At 44.5% G+C, this 18706-nt stretch overlaps 1 protein-coding gene across 14 annotated transcripts in view; it reads left to right on the forward strand.

The window, feature by feature from the left end:
* Positions 1 to 18706, forward strand: part of TNS1 (tensin 1) — a 262454-nt gene that overhangs the window by 237775 nt on the left and 5973 nt on the right. For 13 of the 14 annotated variants that reach the window (XM_069075165.1, XM_069075166.1, XM_069075167.1 and 10 more), the window contains 9 exons: positions 5247 to 6217; positions 8932 to 9018; positions 10498 to 10629; positions 10990 to 11082; positions 11642 to 11719; positions 14072 to 14140; positions 14766 to 14934; positions 15404 to 15472; positions 16077 to 16109. In XM_069075165.1, the coding sequence (XP_068931266.1) occupies positions 5247 to 6217; positions 8932 to 9018; positions 10498 to 10629; positions 10990 to 11082; positions 11642 to 11719; positions 14072 to 14140; positions 14766 to 14934; positions 15404 to 15472; positions 16077 to 16109 (1701 nt within the window). Of the gene's footprint in view, positions 1 to 5246; positions 6218 to 8931; positions 9019 to 10497; positions 10630 to 10989; positions 11083 to 11641; positions 11720 to 14071; positions 14141 to 14765; positions 14935 to 15403; positions 15473 to 16076; positions 16114 to 18706 lie in introns of those variants that run through there. The other variant, XM_069075178.1, reaches the window with a different exon arrangement.

An 18706-nucleotide genomic window follows, 5' to 3' on the forward strand; every position in this document is an offset into this window, starting at 1 on the left:
AGAGAGAGAGAGAGAGAGAGAGAGAGACAGAGAGAGAGAGAGAGAGACAGAGAGAGAGAGAGACAGAGAGAGAGAGAGAGAGAGAGACAGAGAGACAGACAGACAGACAGACAGAGACAGACAGAGAGACAGAGACAGAGAGAGAGAGACAGAGACACACACAGAGTGAGAAGGGAGAGAGAGAGAGAGAGAGAAAGAGAGAATCTTTCACTTTTAATCTCTATGTCATGATTGCATTATATAAAATTTATATTATAGCTATATGTGTATTTACTTTATCTCTACTACTAGATTATAAGCTCCCTGAGGGCAAGGACTATTTTTTGATTTATCTTTGTATTCCCATGGCCTCTATCAGTGCTTTGCAAATTTTTTTTGGGGGGTGGACAGGGAACTAGACCCAAGATTTCATTAATATAAGGAAATCCCCCTTTACCGAAGCAGATTAGCAATTGCTTTGCAATTTATAGTCCCGGGGAATTGCTTTGTGGTACTGGGAGCTTATATTTAGTACTGAGTTTTAAGGTTTGCTGAGGGCTAGCACTGGAGAAAGATAAGTGACTAGCCTAAGGTCACAAAGTCTGCCCATGTTGAAGATAGACCTTAAACTTTCAGACCTTCCTGATTCCGAGGCCTGAACTCTCTCTGCTGACTTGCTGTAGGATGGATTGAAAAAAGGTCAGATGAATGGGTCCCTGTGGCCTGGGGCAAGTCATTAATTCTCCTAGTGTCCTAGGCAGTTCAGTGATTCAGAATTGGAAGGGACCTAAGAGGAATCTAGTTCAACTCCCTCATTTTACAGAAGAGGTAACCCAGTGGTTAATGACTTGCCCAAAGTCATACATATAGGAAATAGTAGAGGTACAATCTGAACTCAGGACCTCTGAATCTAGATCCAGTAGCTTTCCCACTACGCCAAACTGCCTCAGCTTGATCTGGGCACTGGAGAAAGGGTAGGCTTTGGATTGTTAGAAAGAAAATGGGAGAGAAGACATTCTCCCATGGGCAATAGGTTTAGAAAGGTTAGGAATGCATAAAGTTTGAGTGTGATTGGGTTGGAGTGTGGGATATGATAAGATGGGGAAGGAAGGTTGGGGACACACTGTGGAGGGCCTTTTTATACCAGGCTGAGAAGTCTGTATGAGGTTAATTCCCAGCCGGAATCCTCTATAAATGAATAATTCTGTCACTGAATCACTAGTGTTCTTGAACTCCCTCCCACACCTACCCCACTCCACCCCTCAAAGCTCTAGGGGCTCCATTCAGAATCTGGGACGAGAGCTCCAGCCACCTCCCTCTCTGTGTTTTCCTCTGGCCAAAGGGAAATTCCTTGGGCAGGGGCAAGGGGGCAGGGATCACTCCAGAGCACTTCCTTCCTGAAGAGTGTCCTCCAGCACAGGGCAAGCCAGCCCAGCCCCCCTGTCTTTGGCTCTCTCTACTTTCTGGTAGCTCTTTCTCAGATGGGTAGGGCTGGGGGGAAGACAGCCAGTAAGAACAGACCTCCTTGGGCCCCATCCAGGATGATCAGATGCAATTAGTCTGGGGATTCTAGGAATTCTGGAAACACCGGCCTGGGGCAGACCTTTCAGAGTTTACAGAATCACAGAGCTTCAGGGCTGGAAGGGACCTCCGAGGTCATCTAATTCAAACTGTACCCAGCTCAACCACAACCTTGGCAGGTATTCATCCATTCCTTTGAAGATTTTCAGTGACAGGTCTCTGCCTCCCTCCTTTTGAAGCAAGCTTTCTACTTTTGGACAGCTCTCCTTGTTAGGTGAGATTACCTAGTGGGCTCATTACAAGTGGACTCTTTATAGAATGTAAACTCCTTGAGGGTACAGATGGTTCCACTTGTTTTCTTTGTATAACTAGTTTTTCAAACTTAATCTTAGTTGGTCAATTCAGGAGGAAGTTATTCCATATACCTGCCTCTTGGAAACTCTCCCTCCTGAGTCTGTCTTATACAGCTCAGGAAAACAAATATAGTACCTCTCCTATATAATGACCCTTCAGATGCTTGATAGGAGCTCTCTGTCCCCTTCAAAGCCCAGCTCAAGCCCCATGTCTTTCTGAAAGTCTCCACTACCCACAGATCCATATAGATCTTTTCATCCTCTGAACTTCTAGTCCTAATTGACTGTACCCTCCATTTTATCCTGTAAACTCTATAGATCTCCATGTACAAGTACTAGCTAGATCAGGAGTTCCTTGAGGGAAGGGTTTGGGTTCCATCTCTGTCTCTCTCAGACCTCCAGCTTCTTAGGGGCAGAACTTGAATCTATTCCTCTTCCATGGCATAGACCTCATAATTCTGAGCAGCCTGGTCCCTCCCATCCCCACCAAAGCATCCCAGGGGAAGACTAGTGTTTCCCGCTGCATTAAAGTCCTCCAGGAATTGGCTTTAATAGCTTTCTTTAGTTATTGGCTAGCTGGCTAATCACCATTGGTAGGGGAGTTCTGCATTGTAACTCACCTAAATTCTTCCTACTCCAGTGAACAGAAGAGCTTGTCACTATTCTTTGTGTACTAACCATCCAGGGACCAAAGGAGGGACCTCTTTGTCAGGACCCTAGTCAGTCTTATCTCCTTCTGACTAATGGATCTCAGTTAATTTTCTTACTGTTTCTTAAGCTCATAGGTTTGGAGTTGAGACCATCAAATCCTTTCATCCTGTTTTCCCCTTCCCAAGAAAGTGTCTGCATCCTAGCCCCATTCCTGGTATTCTAGTACTCTCAGGGCAGTAGCATCCTGAGCCAGAGTTCAGAACTCTAGACTGAGCCAGAAGCATATAATAGGATGGAAAGAGCATTGGATTTAGGGTCAGAAACCACTGACTGGTCATGTACAAAGCCTCTCTTCATCTATAAAACATCCAACTAGATAGATGATCTCCAAGGCCCCTTCCAGCTTGAATATGTTATGATTCTGAGTCTGACCAGGCAGGTTGCCCTGGGCTAAGCAGGTTAAACCTTTCAGAGCTCTCTTCTTACCCTCATTCACTCACTCCTGCCTTGATGCAATATCTCAACCTGGCTGAGAATCCTTGGCTTCTGGCACAGACCAGCTTGACCTCTGGATGAAGCTGAAAGCCATGTGTAATGGATAAAGTCATGCCCCAGGGAATCCATCCTGGCCAAACATTGCCTGTGGTGGGAGCCAGAGATGAGGGCCTCCTCCTGGCTTGAAATTGTGTGTCCTGTAACTTCATGCCTATGGCATGCCTCTCTTATGTAATGACTTCCCCTCCCATAGGTAGTTCCTGAAACTTTCCCCAACCTCAAAAGGTACACATCCCATTTATAGTGCAGTTCTTCCATCTTTAGTACCCCAGTGGTTGTTGCTTTAAAGAAAAACCCAAACTTTAGATGATTGAACATGATTTGAATGGGGGTGAAACATGCTGGTGTTTAAGGGTAGTGGATAAGAACTTAGGGAAAGAATCCTCTTGGGGAGAGGGATAAACCAAGTCACAATTTAAGCATAGAACCAGGATGCCAAGCTAGGTCGAACCAGGTTTCACTGGCTACTAAATCCAAAGGTCTAGGGAGAAAGCTCAGTGAAGGGTCACTAATAATGATCCAAAGCAAAGAAGTCAGCACATAGGGAGAAAAAGCTTGGGTGGATAGGATATAATATTCATTGAAGTTTGCAAAGACTTTTACATAAAACATAATCTCATTTGATTCTTACAGCAACCCATTTTACAGATCAAGAAATTAAGTTCAGGGGAGGCTAGGTGGTGCAGTGAATAGAGCACTGGCCCTGGAGTCAGAAGGACCTGAGTTTAAATCTGGCCTCAGACACTTAACACAAAACTAGGTGTGTGACCTTGGGCAAGTCACTTAATCCCAAATGTCCTACCTTCCCCTCTCCAAAAAAAAAAAAATTAAGTTCAGAGAAAATGAGATGTTTGGAAAAACCAAGAACCAAGGTCCATTTCAACTCTAAATCCCTTGATCTTCTAATTTGTTGGTGTTCAGTAAAATAATAAATACTCGTCTGATTTATAGCTCTGGAACCACAATCAAATCACTGCCATTGCTCCTGGAAAGGGTATGGCCAGTCTTCTCTCCTAGGCTCCAGTTACCATCCCTGTGACTTTCCAGACCAAAATATCCATCCCTGGCCACCACTCCCAAATCTGTGTTCTTTCCTCTATTTGAATATAAGCTTTTCAAAGACCAGGATTGGTTCAGTTGTGTGTGTGTGTGTGTGTGTGTGTCTGTGTCTGTCTGTCTAATGCTTTGATTACAAATGCCGGATAAATGCTTTTTCATTCATTCATTCATGACAGATTCTGGTTTCTACCTTTGGATATAATGGAATGTGTCAGGACCTGTGTATCTCTTTCCTATTGGGGGGAATCATAGTCATGGTCCATCTTCTCCAGATGTAAAATGAAGTTGATAATATCGGCATGGCATGTTATGCCATGACAGCTTTCATTCACATAGTTTCACTTTTTAATGTGGCATTAGCATGATAACTATGCATTTTCCTCACTCTACTCCATCAATTATTGTCATTGATTTGGACCATTATCAACTCCTCTCTTCTCCCACACCATAGCAACATAGTTTTTTCCCCTTATCGTCCAAAGTACTTGTTACAGACATAAAATTATGGTACTTGGTCTTGACCTTAGTCTGTTACATAGAAGTTTGGCTACATTAGGTTCAGTGAAACCCTTTCTCCCTAGTTATTACTCTCAGTGAAGACCCCCTTAATCTATGATAAGACCCATCTGTTGTTGTCTTCCAGTTCTTTTGACCTAAGAAAAATATTTAAATTCTATCAGCAGATTGAGGTCAATAGCATCTGACTAGGACTCCACCGATTCAGAAAGTTCTTTTTCCATCTAACTAGATGCATGATCTTGAATCAAATTTTTCTCCTCTCTGAGCCTAAAGTTTCTTTTAGGACATGAGATGATTCCCAAGGCCCTTTCCAGTGCTAACAGGCCATGCCTATGTTATCAGCTTCATCAACTGGGGAAGCTGGAACACGACCACAGACCTTACAGTGGGAAAGGGATGCAGGGGTCCTGACCTATTCCATGCTATCCAAAGGTAGAAATCAGAATCAACTTCACTTGCTTGGAAGACACTTCTCAGCCTTGGCCAATAGGTAGCAACTAGGGATTGGAGCTGAATATCTTACATAGCAAGGCATATAAGCTCATTCATAGTAAACTTATTACATGTGATTGACTGTTATACTCTGGATTCTTTGTCTTTTCTCTTTAGCACATCTGTGGGGAGTTTCCCATCAGCAGAAAGCAGTGGCCTAGGCCCCAGGACACCCACCCAGCCTGTGGCAGATGCTAGCTTCCACTCTGGAAGCCTAGGGCAACCTCCTTCTTCTGCCCAGACCAGTTACCAGAACACCTCTCCCACCCTGCCAGCTGCCACCAGTGGCCATCGGAGTCCTGACTACTTTTCTCCAGACAGCCGGCCTCAGTCTCAGTTTACTGTGGCTGGTGTCCACACCCTGCCTGGAAGTCCTCAGACTCTCCACCGGACGGTGGGGACCAATACTCCTCCTAGCCCAGGCTTTGGTCGGAGAGCAGTGAACCCTGGCATGGCGACCTCTTCACTTGGTAGCCCTGGGCTGAGCCGCCGTCAGGTCTCAGGTCCCCTTGGTAACACAGTGGCTGGCCTCCATGGCAATGCCATCGCTAGCCCCCAGAGCAGTGTGGCTGCCTCCCCAGGAAGCCCTAGCCTGGGCCGGCACCCCACTGGCACTATCCATAGTAATTCAGTCACCACTCCAGGAAGCCCTAGCCTGAGCCGCCATGTGGCAGGCCTAGGAGGGGCTGGGCCAGTGGTCCCAGGTAGCCCTAGCATGGACAGGCATGCAGCCTATGGTGGTTATTCTACCCCTGAGGACAGGAGGCCTACTCTGTCCCGGCAAAGCAGTGCCTCAGGCTACCAGGCGCCCTCCACACCTTCCTTCCCAGTTTCCCCAGCCTACTATCCCAGCCCAACATCCTCCTCCCCTGATTCTGCGGCCTTCCGGCAAGGGAGCCCCACACCTGCTTTGCCTGAGAAGCGGAGAATGTCTGCAGGAGATCGGGCAGGTAGCCTCCCCAACTATGCCACCGTCAATGGAAAAGTGTCCTCATCCCCTGTGTCCAGCGGCATGTCCAGTCCCAGTGGAGGCAGCATGGTCTCCTTCTCCCATACCCTTCCTGACTTTTCCAAGTTCTCCATGCCAGGTGGGTGCCCTTAACCTGAAGCTCAGATACCCTAAATGTATCTGCTTCCAAACTGATATAATTTGAGAATGACTGAAGCTAGGCATCTAGAGGCCTGTGTTCAAATCTTGACCTTGACTTTGACTTTCTATGGCCTTGGTATCATAATCTGTACAGTGAAGAGAATATTACCATCCTTCCTTCCCTCATAGAATTGGTGAGCTATCAGACATGGGAAGGATTTTGAAACTACAAGTATGAGGTATTATTATGACAATCATATTATTTTGATTATTGAGATTTAATGCTGATTTCAAGTAATAACCTCCATCCTCCTAAGAGGATATCCTCTAAACTCAGTAATCTAGAACTGTGTAGAATCTAGAACCCAACAGCCGCTGTTAGAACTCACTATATGGAAACTATATGGAAACCTGGATCTAGGCTTTCCAATCCCTGCCCTTTCCTCCTCTGGTTCACCAGCAGTAACTTTAAGGCTCTGCTGTTCTCTCCCTTCCCAAGAACGACATTTGGTTCCCAGTCCCTCTCTCTCCTTGGGGGTATGAGAAGCTTCTGGGGGTCACTGCACTTCCTTTTTCCCACTATCTTCCCTGCTTAAAATAGCCATTGGAGTCAACACAGGAAGGCAGATGCAGTTGTGGTCTCTCCTGGCAGCTCATTAGATGGAAACCACAGCAGTGGGTGTTTGGGGGCTTCAAAGCAGTGAGAAGGAGGGCTCAGAACATTTCCAGACGCTCCCATACTTCTGATACTCTGAGTCCCAGGGGTCTTCTTCAGTGACTAGCTGTCAGGGAAGGAAAATTGACACTTCCCCATCTCTCTTTGAAAAGTAGGTCAAAAGAACAGATTTGAGGAGCCCATTTCTACCCTCTTAGAGCAAGTGACTTGAATTATAGCAGGAACTGAGATTGGTTGGCCTTCCAGGATGAAGGCTCAATATGGTTCCATCTTGAACCTTCCCAGTCTAACAGGATTCCAAGCATGGGTGCCTTCCAATACTATGACCTCCCTCTGAAGGATGGTAGAAGCAGAAAGATGTCTTTCTTAGTCTTGTGAATCCCCAAGAACTCTGACGTCAGGGTATGCAAAGGAAAAGAATGATTTAGTAATAATCCCTTAAGGTTTGCAGACAATCCTGGGAGGTGGGCACTATTATTATCCCCATTTTCAGGATCACACAAGCTACCAAGTGTCAGAGATCAGATTCAAATTCAGGTCTTTCTAACACCAGCTCCAGCACTGTCACCTAGCTGCCCCTTATATGAGTAGGGCACACACATCCCTATACACACAATATACACATGCATTTATATAAACATGTTATCTAATGATATATGTGTGTGCATGGGGAATGAGTAGGGTGCAAGTAGATAGACATGTTTATCCACATACATCTATATTTATGTGTCTATACTTGTACCTATATCTATCTGTTTCTACCTGGTAATATTTATAGAGGTGATTGTTATAGAATGGTCACTGGAATCTCTCTTTAAAGAAATTAGTGCCTTTCACTAATTCACAGGCATATGGATATACCTGTGTATATGTCAGAGGAGTAGGGAGAGAGTAGGCATGTGTATACATATATACATACATATATAATATTTCAAGTAATATATTCTAATACATGTCTATTCCTACTTGTTCTTTAGTCTTTCCCTATACACACATACACACATATATTTTTAATATAGGTCTCATGGAGGAAGTTGGGTTTGAAGTTTGATCTCAATAATAGATTTATATTACATATGTATACATACAAATACATTTATACATGTATATAAATATATATGTCTTATATAACCTCAGCAGAAGTTTAGAGTTGGAAGGGAACTTGGAGGTCATTCTATCCTGTGCCCAGACTGGAAGGGGGACAGGATGGTGTAGTTGGACAAATGTTGGATTGGGAATTGGGAGACCTGAATTCTAGTTCTCTCTCTCTTACTAATCATGTGACCACATGTGAATCACTTCCTATCTCTAGGCCGTAGTTTCTTTTGGCTTAAAAATAAAGGAGTTGGCCTAGATGACTGCTAATGTTCTCGACTTTCCAAGAAAAATTATATGATGGACACATGGGCCACCCCTGTATAGCTGCCTGAGCATGTGACACATGGCAAAAATGCCACATTCCCAGTTTGATCTCCTCCAAATGCCAACTTAGTCACTCATCTGTTTGCCCAAGTCCAATAGTGAGCTTTGTTCTTAAGGTGATGTGCCATAATGACTTACGTTCATCGGGCCTCTGGCAGGGTGTCCTTGGGTTTCAGAAGGAGGAGGGAGTAGGTAGGTAGAAAAAGCATTTTGGGAAGGTTTGGTTGTTTTTGCTCTCATTTTAAAGGCTATTTGAATTGGCTATGGTGAAAAAGACTGGAAAAAATAATGACATTTGATGAATGAGGGCAAGGAGCTGGGTTGATTTAGTTGGAAGAAAAATCTGAGGGAAAGGCTCAGAAATGATCTTTAAACTTAAAATAGAGTGTTGAACAGAGATCAGAGTGATAAAGCTGCTACAGAGAGCATTTAGTTGTCAAGGAAGAATTTTGAGAGAAGGGTATGTGCCTTCATCTTTGTATCTGAGGTGGTTTAGGCAGAACTCCTACTTGGAGGCAGGGGGATGGATTAGATGGCCTTATAGAGGGGCCATCCAGAGCCATGATGATGATATTTGATGCTCAACACTCCTTTTGTCTCTTTGTTTTCTACAGACAACAGTCCTGAGACCCGGGCTAATGTTAAGTTTGTTCAGGACACATCCAAGTATTGGTACAAACCCGAGATCTCCAGGGAGCAGGGTGAGTCCAGGTGAAATGGACCATGGAGGACGATGTTCCATGTAAACTTTCCATCCATAGAGATGATTGTTTCAGAACCTTCTCTTGCACCTCTTCCTAAAGGAGCAAGAAAGACACACAGTCACAGTTCCTTATAATCATCATGGGCCCCAGGGAGGAAGTTGGGTTTGAAGTGTGACCTCAATAAGAACTTATTGACAGTGGTGCTAAGATACTGGAACAGGTGGCTAGATAATCTCCTTCTGTGACTCAGCCAATGAGAATTTAGTAAGTGCTGACTATGTGCCAGGCAATGAGTTAAGCCCTCAGGATAGAAAAAAAGGCAGAAAAAGTCCCTGCCTTCAAGAAGCTTACGTTCTAATGGGGGAGACTTGTCAATGAGTACATACATAAAAGGTTCATACAGACAGAGTAAATGGAAGGTAGCTTTAGGAAGAAGAAAGTATTTACTGAGCTGTTTTAAGGAACCAGGATCCCTATTACCTTCTGGGCCATCTCTTTGGCCTATAAAGCCCTTCACAATTTAGCCTGTTCCTACCTTTCCGTTCATCTTACACCATATACCCCCAGTCATCTTCCGTCCAGTGACACTGGTCTTCTTGCTGTTTGTACCTCAAACATGTCTCTCCGTCTTCTGAGTACAAGCATTTTCTTTGGCTGTTATCATTCTCGGAACTCTCTCCCTCCTCATCTCTGCCTCCTGGCTTCCCTCGAGTCTGATTTACAATCCCATCTTCTGGAAGAAGCCTTTCCTGATTCTCCTAATGCTCTTGCATTCTCATTGTTGATCATCTCCAATTTATCCTGTCTATATTTTCTTTGCACACTGCTCTTTGCCTGTTGTCTTCTCCATTAGACTGTGAACTCCTCGAGGGCAGGGATTGTCTTTTGCCTTTCTTTATCTCCTTACACTTTGCACAGTGCCTGGCATGTGGTGAATGCTAGTTAACTGGCTGACTGATGGAATCTTTGAGATAGAGATGAGGAGGCAAGGGGAGAGCCAGTAAAAAGATAGGGAGATGGAGATGGAGCGCTGTGTATGGGTGATGGTAAATGAATCAGCATAGGTGTACTGTTCAGTGCAGAGAGAAGTAATTAGTTAAAAGTCAGAAAGATAGGAAGGGGCTAGGTGGTGAGAAACTTTAAATGCCAAATGGGAGAGACCTGGTGTGAATAGAGAGTGGATCTACACTACCCAGGAGCAGGGGAATGGCTTGAATGAAACTCCTTGTGGAATGTCAGTGACAGACTGGGAGAACCCAGGAGTCTGGACTTCCAGCATCTTTACCCTCTTATAGCAAAGAAAGAGCATTGCCCTGTAGGGAAAGGAAGGGGAAGGGAAGGAGAAGAAAAGGAAGAGAAGGGAAAGGAAACATAATAGAAGATTCTTGGAAGACCTTGTCTGAATGGATTGAAGGGATCAAATCACTAAATTTTTATTTCCTTTTTTCCTTTCCTCTTCTCCTCCACCCATTACAGCCATCACATTACTTAAGGACCGGGAGCCAGGAGCCTTCATCATTCGGGATAGCCACTCCTTTCGGGGAGCTTATGGCTTGGCCATGAAAGTGGCATCTCCTCCTCCCACAATCCTTCAGCAGAGTAAGAAAGGTAATGAATATTTTCTCTGAGAATTGTACTACTGAGATGAGGAGGGAGATCGTGGTTAGTGGTAAGGCAAGAAACGTGACATTTACCTGACTGTCTCTGTCCCTGACTTGGGGGAGGACTTGCCAGGTGGGGCAGATGGGGCCAGATGGAGTGTCTTCTAAGTCTAGACAGGTCTTCTAAGACCTGCTCCCTCTCTACCCATATTACCTCCAAGTAAGTAGGACCTGTGCTTCTTCCCCCATACATCCCAGAAAGAGGCAAAGATTGTGAAGAGGAGCAGAAGGGCAGAGCCTTGGGTTCAGGGTGGAGAGTAGGAGAGGAACATGGGAAGGGAGCAGTAACCCTGTCCTGTCTTTCCAGGAGACATGACCAATGAGCTAGTGAGACATTTCCTGATTGAGACTAGCCCCAGAGGGGTGAAGCTAAAAGGATGTCCGAATGAGCCAAACTTTGGTGAGTTTGCCCATCTAACTAACATTCTCCAGGGCTCAGTCTACCTGCCAGGGGGTTCTTCTAGCAATCTCCCCCTTAGTCTCTCCTGCTATAACCTCTGACCATTCCTGTATAATTAGATGGAGCCTCCATGTTATGCCTCTTTTCTTTAGTGACCCCATTCAGATAGAGGATTCAATAAAATGGGTTTACATTTGGGTTAGAAACGTTAGGAACAACTTCCATTGGGGAAGATTTTTAGTTTGTGTCCAAGAAGGACTGTAATATTTTTATTTGGGGAACCTTTAAAAAGAAGATGGATTTTTACCATCCTGATGTGGTTAAAATATAAGTCTGTCCAGAGGTAAGGAGAAGGGGATGTTTTGATGACCTGAACCCCCGTTAGGTGATTTGATCATATTAATGGCCATGGACTTTTGGGGAGGTTTCACACACACACACACACACACACACACACACACACATGAAAGATAACACAAGTCATCCTACCATTCGTTATATTTCCTTGTCAGCCAACTCCCTCTAATGCTGCTTCCTGGATCTGTCTCTGTCCCTACAGGATGTCTCTCTGCTCTGGTCTACCAGCATTCTATCATCCCATTGGCTCTCCCCTGCAAGCTGGTCATTCCAAACCGAGGTAGGAGCCAGAGACGCGCTCAGCGAGCACACATTGATCCATTTTTCCCGCAACATCCAGTCATCGGTGCCAGTAGCCGCTTCAGAACACAGGGCCAAGATAGGCTGGGGAAGACAGGCTGCCCTGCCAACATGGGGAAACCTAAGCCTCTTCACCCATCCTCTGCCCAAATAATTTCAGAAAGGCAAAATTGTTTAAAAAGCTCAGCTTCATGAGCTCATGCAGTCACTGTGCCAGACAGGGTTGAACAATACCATGGAGCCAGGAGTTCAACGTCAGTCCACAGAATGGGCATCAACCCCAGCCATATTTCATAAACTTTTACCTCCCATAGCTCTCCCACCCCTCCTTATTCCCTCTTCTGTTTTCTGTTGCTCATGGCTTAGAGAGTATCAAAATCTATCTGTAGCAATCCCACTCTATTTTCCCCTGGCCTCATAACCTGAAATCCAAACTTGGACAATGACAAGGAGGGTTAGTTTACCGAGTGTCCGGTTTTGATGAGGCCTGATGCCCACTGTCTTTTGAACTCTGGGCATGGGGAAAGGGATCCTAGGTAGGTTGGGTGGAGATACAATCTACTTCCTCTGCTACTAGGTCTCCTCCTCCCAGCTGGTGTGGTGACATGCTAGTTTATCAGGGGCTGAGTGGGGTGGGGAAATTGTAGATAACCACCAGAATTATTGATAGTCACACATGCTTTGTGCCTCTTGTAAGCCCCTTTGAGAGCAAGGACTCTTTTTAGTAGCAGTTTATATAGTGCCTGGCACATGGCAAGTACTTGATAAATGGGGAAACCAGACTAATGTCCAAGAAACAATGAAATAAGACAATGTGCCGCAAGTGCTCAGATGTGTGACATGAAGCACTGTAGGAGGTCAGAGCAGGGAGAAGAGTCTGGAAGGATTTTTGTGAAGGAAGTGGTCCTGAGCTAGACTTGGAAGCAGACTCAGGACATAGACCAGGTAGGCACCCACCTAGGGTATGACATCACAGAGTTGGGAGTAGAGGAAAGGGTGCAAGGAAGAACATTTTAAATATAGCTTTTTCTAGGCACATTTATGTTTAAATTCAGAACATTTAATTCTTCATAGCCCAGAGATATTTATGTTGGGACAAATCAGGTTGTAGTGGTTACCATGAAGGCTCAAAGCCTCCTCTGTGGAAGGGTAACCCTTGAAGGGCACAGTTTTCAAACCTTATCTTGATGCAAATCCAGCTGTACCTTAAGGGATTCCAATAGACCAAGAGGTGAGGGGATGGCAAAGGAGATGGCCATCACTGGTAGAGAATTCATAATGGGGAGTAGTGACAAAGAAAGTTAGGAAACTGGGGTGTGGCCAGGTGATGAAAGGCCTTGGAAAGCAGACGTCAGTACTTGGGGATTGATCCTATTGGGAATTATGGGAGGTCTGTAAGCAGGTTCTGGGACACTTAATTTGGCAGTGGTATTCCAAATGGCATGGAAATGGGAGACAGGCTTGGGCTATGCAAGCTATCCAAGTATAAGATGTGAGAAGGGTTATAACTAGGGTGGTAGGCCCCACTACCATCTCCCTGGTGTTGTACCTAAGGCAGGTATGATCTGATCTGAGTCCTGGTAGCTCTCACCTGCTTCATGAAAGTCTTTCTAGACCCATCTCTCCTCTCTGATCTTCTACAGCTAGACATCTCTAGCCACGGGTGTCTAATTAGAGGCAAAAGTTTGGACAGGATGATTTCTCCACGTTCTTTTTAGCCTTAGGGTTCTAGTTCCTAGCTCCTAACTTACATATCAATATTTGTATGGATATAGGGAAGGGGCAGAGAGGAGAGGAAGCAGGCCAAAACCATCATTATTTCTTCCCATTCCTATATCATATTAATAGGAATGTCAGAGGAAGCCCCTAAGTCTCTGATCCTGGTGCTTAATCACTCCTTGGGATTCTACAGTATTACACTTAACACTGACCATTTCTTTCATATATCCAATGCTTTTGTTTTAATTAATTAATGTTGATTAGCACAGTTTGTTGAAAAGTCCAAATATAACTTGGATAGCACATAGGATTTAAATGCTCATTAAATAATCCACTGTGGGATTGAAAACATTATTTCAACAGTTGTTGGAGTTGTCCTCTATAAACAGTAATTCAATCACATTGCTATTAAAATAATAGGGTAGCATTAATGATAAAATAAATTTAGGTACTAAACAAATTGACAGCAGTCACTTTTAATTCAACAAGGGGCATTGAGCACAAGCAGGTCAAAGGCTTGCTAATAAGATGACATGGTTTGGAAAGTGTATGTTTCAGTTAGGGCTGTGGTCCCATATCTGTTCCTCTGCATAACTTTCTGTGTTTTTGCTAGATCCAACAGATGAGACAAAAGATAGTTCATCCGCCAATTCTACCACAGATCTACTGAAACAGGGGGCAGGTGAGTGGTTAGTGACAGTGGGAGCTTCTCACCCTTCTTTGAGTCTTCTCTCCTCATATTACCCTGCCTGTCACTCCCTTTCAGCCCTCTATTTCTAGTTTCTAGCTCCTGAATCAGTAGCTTTCATCCACAGCTACTCATCAAATCAGAAAATGACATTTTTGTTGACAAGTGTTCCTTCCTCAGGACTGGAATGAAATCTTTCCAAGGGTGGGAAGTTATTTTTTTAAAAAATATTTTATTGATGTTCTTTTTTTTTTAAATATGACTATCACTTGCAAGTGACTCCTCTTTGCCTTTAGAACCTTCCTTGTAACAAAGAAATACAGTTAAGCAAACCTAAACAACTCATTGGTTATATCTGAAAATAAATGCCTCATACTGCAACCTGTCTTCTAAAGGCTGGACAGCATGCTTACATCCTCTGGAGCTGATGTTTCAATGTTGTTTTCCCTTGTGTAAATTATTCTCATGGTTCTGCTTGACTCTCCTCTGCATCAGTTTGTTCAAGTCTTCCCATCTCTCTTTAGATTCTTCATATTTGTCATTTCTAATGGTCCAGTAATCGTCCATTACATTTACATAATGTGATTTGTTCAGTCATTCCTGCTGGGGTTTCTTTCAGCCTGCAATGTGCTTTTCGTCAATTCTGTTGACATGGAGTCACTCACGGGGCCCCAGGCCATTTCTAAAGCCACAGCTGAGACACTAGCTGCAGATCCCACACCGGCTGCCACTATTGTCCACTTCAAGGTCTCTGCCCAGGGTATCACGTTGACGGACAACCAGAGGAAGTAAGTAATTCCCCCTCCCCAGTCCACTGTGCAGGTTTCCCCACCTCCAACATTACCATTTATTGAAGGGTCATTGGATAAAAGTGGGAAGATGAAATGAACAATATCAGAAAGATATTCCAGTCCAACCTCTGAACCTCCCACTTTACCTTCTGACATCTTTTCTCCACCAGTGTTGAACATCTTCCCCACCCCAGAGCCCCTGTCTCTTTCTTCTCTGTGTCCCCCAGGCCCTGACCCCAGGTTTCTGAGAGAGATTCTATGGTGTGCCTTTTTCTGTCCCAGTTATTTACCCATGTCCCACTGGGAGAACCCTGGCACTTCCTGCTTTCACCATGCCATGAGCATTTTGAGATGTTATGGAAGGCAGGGGATAGGTCTAGAAGAACACAGAAAAAAAGAGACTGGAAAATAGGGCAATGGGCCTGACAGTCTGCACCCTCAAATTTATTCTGTTTTTGTGCTTTAGGTTATTCTTCAGGCGACATTATCCCCTCAACACTGTTACCTTCTGTGACTTGGACCCACAAGAACGGAAGTAAGTCTCCCATAGACTTCTCCTTACTTACCCACCAGCTGCACACTCACTCAGCTATTAAGCAGAGAAGTGTGTGTATGTGTGGTTGTATGTTGAGGTATTCTTACCTCAGATGAAGATGCCTGATATTAATAGAGGCTGTATAATCTCTATAGTGATTATAGAAGACCTGAGCTCAAATCCCACTTCACACATTTACTACCTGTGGGACCCTGGGCCTGCCTTAGTTTCCTCATCTATAAAATGGAGATGCTAATCTCTCTTACTTCCAGTGGCTTGTTGAGAGGATCAAATGAAATGATATTTGTAAAGGTGCCTTCTAGCTCTTAAGTTCGTGATCCTATGATTTTCCTGGGTGCCCTTGTTTCCGCTGTCCTAATCATTCAGCTGGCTCCTCCCTAACATGCTTTGAAAAGGAATTGGTAAGTCAAACCTATGCCAGCTTAGGCCACCCTACATAAGACTACTGTGAGCACACACATGAGAACTTTAAGGGCCCACTTTGTCCCTGGGGAAGGCTTTCTAATAACATGCTGGTGTAATGCCCATGCTTGTCTCCAGTAGAGGCAGAAAATTTGCTTACTCTTGCTTTTTCTCTCCTTAGGTGGACAAAAGCAGAGGGGGGTGTGCCTGCTAAGTAAGTATGACTTCTTTCCCCCCCTTTCTTGGGAAGTTACATCTTTGTGCCACCCAAGATGACATGGGAGGAGGCTTCTGAAACATTGAACATGCATAGGAGGTTGGGGGAAATGAGAAGTAAGGGTCAACTATTGAGTTGAGGTCACATAGCTTGGAAGATAAATTTAGTCAAATTGATGAACAATTCTTCCTGCCATCCCTCCCCTCTCTCCTTCCCTGTAGCCCAGCAGCATGCCCTCTTATGGTCAGGATCAGTAGGGGCTCTGTGAAGGACAGACACTAGATTTAGACAGATCTTGGGGAGATGGTGTAGCATAATAAATAGAGTCCTGGACTTGAAGCCAGGATGTAGATTCAGATTCTAATTTTGACACATTAGACAGGCAAGTGACCTAACCTTTTAGAATCTCAGTTTCCCCATCTATAAAATGAGAGTAATGATAAATATCACCTACCCTGTGAGGCTTAAAGGAGGAGATTCAGGTACGTTAAGCGCTTTGGAAACTCAAAAGCATTTTGTAAATGTTGGACATTGCTGTTGTTGGGAGTGTGCATTTTCTATTTTCATTGTCCTCAACCTTGATTTCTTTGGATCCTGGTCTTGCCATTTTGGTGGGCCCCTGTTAACGTTCATGGCTAGGACAAGACCACCTAACTCACCAGTACAAGGAGTCAAACTAGAACTGTGTCACCAATAGAGACAGGAGGGAACTCCGTGTTAGACATCTAGGTCTCTCTTTTTTCCCCCACTCTGGGTCACCAAAGTTTTGCAAAATTTTCAGCCTCTCAGATTTTCTGCTGTTTTGAAGGTTTTTAAGACTTTCAGATAATGCCTGTCTTATCAATGTCCCCCATCCCAACCCCTTGCCCCAGCCCACTTAACTTTCACCCTCTAGTCTTCAGGAGGCTTTTGCTTTCTAGCTTAGAAATATTTTATTGTATCAGCTAGAACAAAGGTCCTTAATCATTTTTGTGGCATGGACCCCTTAGGCTGCTGATTAAGCTTATGGGCTCCTCAGAATGTTTTTAAGTGTATAAAATACATAGAATTACAAAAGAACAAAATTATATTTTGTACAGTTATGAAAATATTCCAAAATAAGTGAATAGATGCCAGGTTAAGAACCTCTGAGCTAGAAGGAGCCAGCTTGAAGAGCTTCCTTTGGAAATAGGGTATTATTAATGGGATGAGGAGCCAGATAATGAAAGAAGAGGCAACTCTCCTCTCTGCTCTGCCCTGTGGGCCCCCTCCCTCCACTCCTTGTGTCCACCACACTTGGGATCAGCTTCCCTGGGTGGATAAAAGGAATTAGTTATTGTTGAACTTGGCCAAAGAAGAGGGGAGGGGCACTGGACTGAGAACATCCAGGGAGAGAGGGTTGTGACTCTAGCTCATGCATAGGGATAGAAATAAGGTCAGGAAGAACTTGGTCACAGGAGAAGGGGAATGGTGCTGAGCACAGAGGTCTGGGAGGTCCCGATACCTCCCTGAGCCTTAGGCTCATTCCCACTCTCCCTTTTCTTTTTCCTGCCCTATTCTTGACACGGGGAGAAGACTATCTCTGCCACCCACTCTCAGGAGGAATAGGAAGGACAGGACATATCCTCATAGACCAAACTCAAGACCAAGAGCAGACATGGTGCAGATCTATCCCTTGATTGTATAAGAAAACTGCCCCCCCCCCCAGCCCCAGCTCCTAGAGTTCCCAGTCAGTGGGGCCACTGCTCCTAAGAGTCATTGATTTTTGAACCTGGGGGACTGTTTAGCAGCACTTGAGAAGTGTAAATGTGTTCCTATGTTCGTGAGTGTGTGTAGGGTGGAGAGCTTGGCTAATTTTAGCTGTTGTGTTTCAAGTCCCAGAGAACGGGTTTTTAATTGGAATCTCCAGCTGTTCCGATTTCCCCATCTCTCTAATTAGCAACACGCCAACTATGGGACCTCTCAGCTCACATTCTGTTCCCCTCTGCTCCCATATTTATAACCTTGTTTTCCAAGGTTTGAATTCCGAGGTGCTGTGGCCTAGTGAGGGCAAAGTGTGGGAGTCTACCCCTACCCTTGCCTGATGGGTCTTCAAGCCCTTCACTCAAATTCTGTACACTGTAGGTTATGCAAGGGAACAATGAGAAGTCAGACCAGTCTGTCCCTTTATTTCCCAGCTTCATCTGTGCTTGAGGAGGCTGAACTTTTCAGACTGGCAAACAGTGCCATATTTATTTGCTTACAGTGCTGAACTTAAAAGAAATTCAGCAGGGGAAGGGATGGGAGAGGCTCTTTCCTTTACTTCCCTATTCTGCCCTTGTTTTCACTGTCTCCCCAACTTCCCTCCCCTCCCCAAGAACTCCCCAAGCCAAGAGGAAAGCATCCAAAACATCTTCCATTCAATCAGAATCTGTCTCCAGGTCTTAGTTTTCTTTCTTTCTCTTTCTTTCTTTCTTTCTTTCTTTCTTTCTTTCTTTCTTTCTTTCTTTCTTTCTTTCTTTCTTTCTTTCTTTCTTTCTTTCTTTCTTTCTTTCTTTCTTTCTTTCTTTCTCTCTTTCTTTCTCTCTTTCTCTCTTTCTCTCTCTCTCTCTCTCTCTCTCTCTCTCTCTCTCTCT

Source organism: Petaurus breviceps, unplaced genomic scaffold (assembly GCF_028583685.1).
Source record: "Petaurus breviceps papuanus isolate PSGF00001 unplaced genomic scaffold, PetGlider_PUasm1.0 90903, whole genome shotgun sequence".
Lineage (NCBI taxonomy): Eukaryota > Metazoa > Chordata > Mammalia > Diprotodontia > Petauridae > Petaurus > Petaurus breviceps.